This window comes from Lagopus leucura, unplaced genomic scaffold, assembly GCF_019238085.1.
Source record: "Lagopus leucura isolate 7727_CA_CO unplaced genomic scaffold, USGS_WTPT01 33701-0_obj-0_obj, whole genome shotgun sequence".
NCBI lineage: Eukaryota > Metazoa > Chordata > Aves > Galliformes > Phasianidae > Lagopus > Lagopus leucura.
This window is the reverse complement of record NW_024965608.1, coordinates 1,019-4,351: the sequence shown is the minus strand read 5'-3', so window position 1 is coordinate 4,351 and position 3,333 is coordinate 1,019. Positions and strand designations below refer to the sequence as shown.

Genomic DNA, 3,333 nt, shown 5'->3' with positions numbered 1-3,333 from the left:
TCCCCCCCTGCTCCCCCCCTCACTCTTCTCTCCCCTTTGGCTCCTGCAGAAGCAAACCGAAGTGGAGAGGCAGAAAATCGTGGCTGAATGCAAAGAGCTGCGGGGTTTCCTGGAGGAGAAGGAGCAGCTCCTGCTGTCCCGTCTGGAGGAACTGGACAGGGACATCGTGAAGAGGAGAGATGAGAGCGTGTCCAGGCTGTCGGAGGAAATTGCCCAGCTGGACAAACTGCTGGGGGAACACGGGGCAGAGAACGGCCCTGGGAGCGCGGTGAGAATGGGGCTGTGGGCTGCTGCTTCCTCCCAGTGCTGCTGGGATTCCTGAGCTCCGCATCAGGAATAAGGCAAAGCTGCTGGCTTTACCTTTTCCCCCCCCTCCAAATTTGGTGCAGCTTTGGGAATGAAATGCACCCTGAGCGACATTTGTCTCTTGTGGGTGCTGGCACTGCAGAACCTCCAAGGAAACACCCCAAATATTGCTCCTAAAGCTCCCAGCTCCTGTAACAGCTGCTGAGAGCCGCTCCATAAGTCGTTTTGGGGAGGATTTTGGAGGTTTGGGGACTAACAGATGCTGCTTTTCTTCTCTGCAGGCTGTCACCACGGCTGGAAGCAGGTGAGCAAGCCGGGTCCGTGCTGGGTTCGCTGGGAGGCTTGGCCTGCAGGGGGAAACAGAAGGGAATAGAGAGCCCCAGAGCGGGGCAGATTCCTTCCCTGTCTGCTGGTTTTGTTGCTAATGCTGCTTTTTCCTCCCCAGCTTTGAGAGCTGGATGTTCTGCAAGCCGGAGCCCGGCTTCGCCGAGCTGGAAAAGAAACTGAAGAGCTTCTCCCAAAAGAGCGCCGTGCTGAAAGAGGTGCTGCTGGAGTTCAAGGGTGAGTGCTGGGAGCTCCTCCTGTTGGGGTGCAAAGGGGGCTGAGCTCCTCCTATTTGTGCTGAGCTCCTCCTGTTGGGGTGCATGGGGGCCTGAGCTCCTCCTGTTGGGGCTGAGCTCCCCCCATTGAGGTGCACAGGGGTCTGAGCTCCTCCTGTTAAGGCTGAGCCCCCCCCCTTGGGACTGAGCTCCCCCTGTTGGGGTGCACAGGGGGCTGAGCTCCTGCTATAGGGGCTGAGCTCCCCCCCTTGGGTCACACGGGGGTCTGAGCTCCTCCTGTTGGGGCTGAGCCCCCCCCATTGGGGCTGAGCTCCCCCCATTGCGGCGCACATGGAGCTGAACTCCTTTTTTCTTCCCACAGAGAACCTTCGGTTCGAGTTGGAGAACGATACAGGTGAGGCTGTTGGTTTTTTTACTTGGGGCTCCCCTTTGTTTTTCCACTTCCAAACCCCCTTCCTGGGCTCAATGTGATGGGGCTACGACACCATTTTGGCCTCAGGGGCTGCGGCCCTGACAGCCCCTGTTTCCTGCCTGGAAAGATGGGAGCAGCCCTCGAAACCAAAGATATTTACACTGCTGCCTCCTGGCAATTGGTAGTGGCTACAAATGTCAGTTCTATGCAGAACTTTCTATGCTGGGAGGCATCTGGGGTGAGAGCAGTGGGGCAGAGCAGGCCTTGGCCTGGCACAGCCGAGTTTCCTCTGCCCTAAATTAGAGAGGAGCCCGATCCCTGCTCACCAAACATTGGGAATCCCAATATTTGTCCACATCCATCCCTTGTTGGCTCCTCTCCTCTCTCATTCGCTCCCTGCTCCTGACCTGGTCGCCCTGCAGGCACCACCACACCAATTCCTTTCCAATTTGGAGGCCTGTCTGTCTCTTATTTATCTGTTTCTATGCAACATGGATCCTAAAGCACTGAATTCTGGTGCCTGAAACCCATCCTGGAAGCATTCTAGCCCCTAAAGCACAGAATTCTGGCCCCTAAAACCCATCCTGGCCCCTAAAGCACAGAATTCTGGTGCCTAAAACTGAATCTGGAAGCATCCTGGCCCCTAAAACCCATCCTGGAAGCATCCTGGTCCCTAGAACACAGAATCCTGGTCCCTAAATCCCATCCTGGCCCCTAAAGCTCAGATTTCTGGCCCCTAAATGCCATCCTGGCCCTTAAAGCTCAGAATTCTGGCCCCTAAACCCCATCCTGGAAGCATCCTGGTCCCTAAATCCCATCCTGGCCCCTAAAGCACAGAATCCTGGCCCCTAAACCCCATCCTGGAAGCATCCTGGCCCCTGCGATGAAGGCGCAGCGCGGCGCTGGCTGCGTCTCGGCCCTGATTCCCCGTGTCCCCTCTTTAGGCGATCTCTCCCTGGACCCGGACACGGCCAACCCCTACCTGGTGCTGTCTGAGGACAAGAGGAGCGTGCGGCTTCGCAGCGCCCCCCAGGAGCTTCCCGCCAACCCCAAGAGATTCGATTTCTCCTTCTGCGTGCTGGCGGCCGAGGGTTTCGTGGCAGGGAGGCACTACTGGGAGGTGGAGGTGGGCGACGGGGAGAGCTGGGTGCTGGGGGCAGCGCGGGAGTCGGTGCGGAGGAAGGAAAAGATCGATTTTGCCCCCGAGGAAGGGATCTGGGCCGTGGGGCTGAACTGGAAAGGGAAGAATTGGGATCAGTACCAGGCTTTCACCTCCCCTGAGACGCCCCTGTCCCTGTGCGAGAGACCCCGTAAGATCGGGGTTTACCTGGACTACGAAGGGGGGTGGGTGGCGTTTTACAACGCCGACAACATGGCGCCCATCTTCACCTTCACGGCCGCCTTCACCGAGAAGATTTTCCCTTTCTTCTGGCTCTTCTACGTGGGCTCCTCGCTTTCCCTGTGCAATTGACCCGGCCGCTTCTGTGCCCCCCGCCCGTAGTGCCCCCCGCCCTTTGCCCTTGCCTTCCCTTCAGCCCATGTTTCTCCCCCCGCTGTAGGGTTTGGGGGTTGGTTTTTTTGTGTTGTTCTTCTAGAAATTTGCATCTTTTAACCCAAAAACAGTTTTCTGGGCAGCCGGACGTTGAGGGTGGATGGACCCGGCTGCCTGAGCGCCCACACGGGGTCGGTTTCCCCTCCTCGGCCCCCTGTCCCAGCAAACCCCTTTTGTACTCCTCGAGTCGGCTGCAGAGCAGGGAGCGGAGCCACGTTTGGGGTTCTTTGCTCCATAACGAAGCCACCCCCTCTGTGCAGGTGAGAAAAACCCCCGTGAGGACCAGAGCTGCCCCACCAGCCCCCATCACTCGGCGTTTTTGGCCTCCCCTCGCCCCCATCCTTGCTTTCCCTCCCCCCAGGACGGGGCCCTGCCCTCATTTTGCTCCATCCCCGCTGTCTTCCCCCCTTCCTCTTAGTGCTGAGCGACTGTGATGGAGGCAGGCCTGGTGTTTCAGGCCGGCTGTGTGGGCCTCAATCCCTGCCTTGCAGGGGAGCATTGGT

General features: G+C 58.5%; 1 protein-coding gene across 1 annotated transcript in view; it reads left to right on the top strand.

The window, feature by feature from the left end:
• The window catches only part of LOC122192199 (E3 ubiquitin-protein ligase TRIM7-like), a gene marked incomplete at its 5' end in the record, with an annotated part of 4,067 nt that extends 1,079 nt beyond the window's left edge, over positions 1-2,988 (top strand). The window contains 5 exons of the mRNA XM_042892709.1: positions 50-268; positions 588-610; positions 752-867; positions 1,228-1,260; positions 2,223-2,988. Of these exons, the coding sequence (XP_042748643.1) occupies positions 50-268; positions 588-610; positions 752-867; positions 1,228-1,260; positions 2,223-2,749 (918 nt within the window). The remainder of the gene's footprint in view (positions 1-49; positions 269-587; positions 611-751; positions 868-1,227; positions 1,261-2,222) is intronic.
• Between the last annotated feature and the right edge of the window lie 345 nt (positions 2,989-3,333).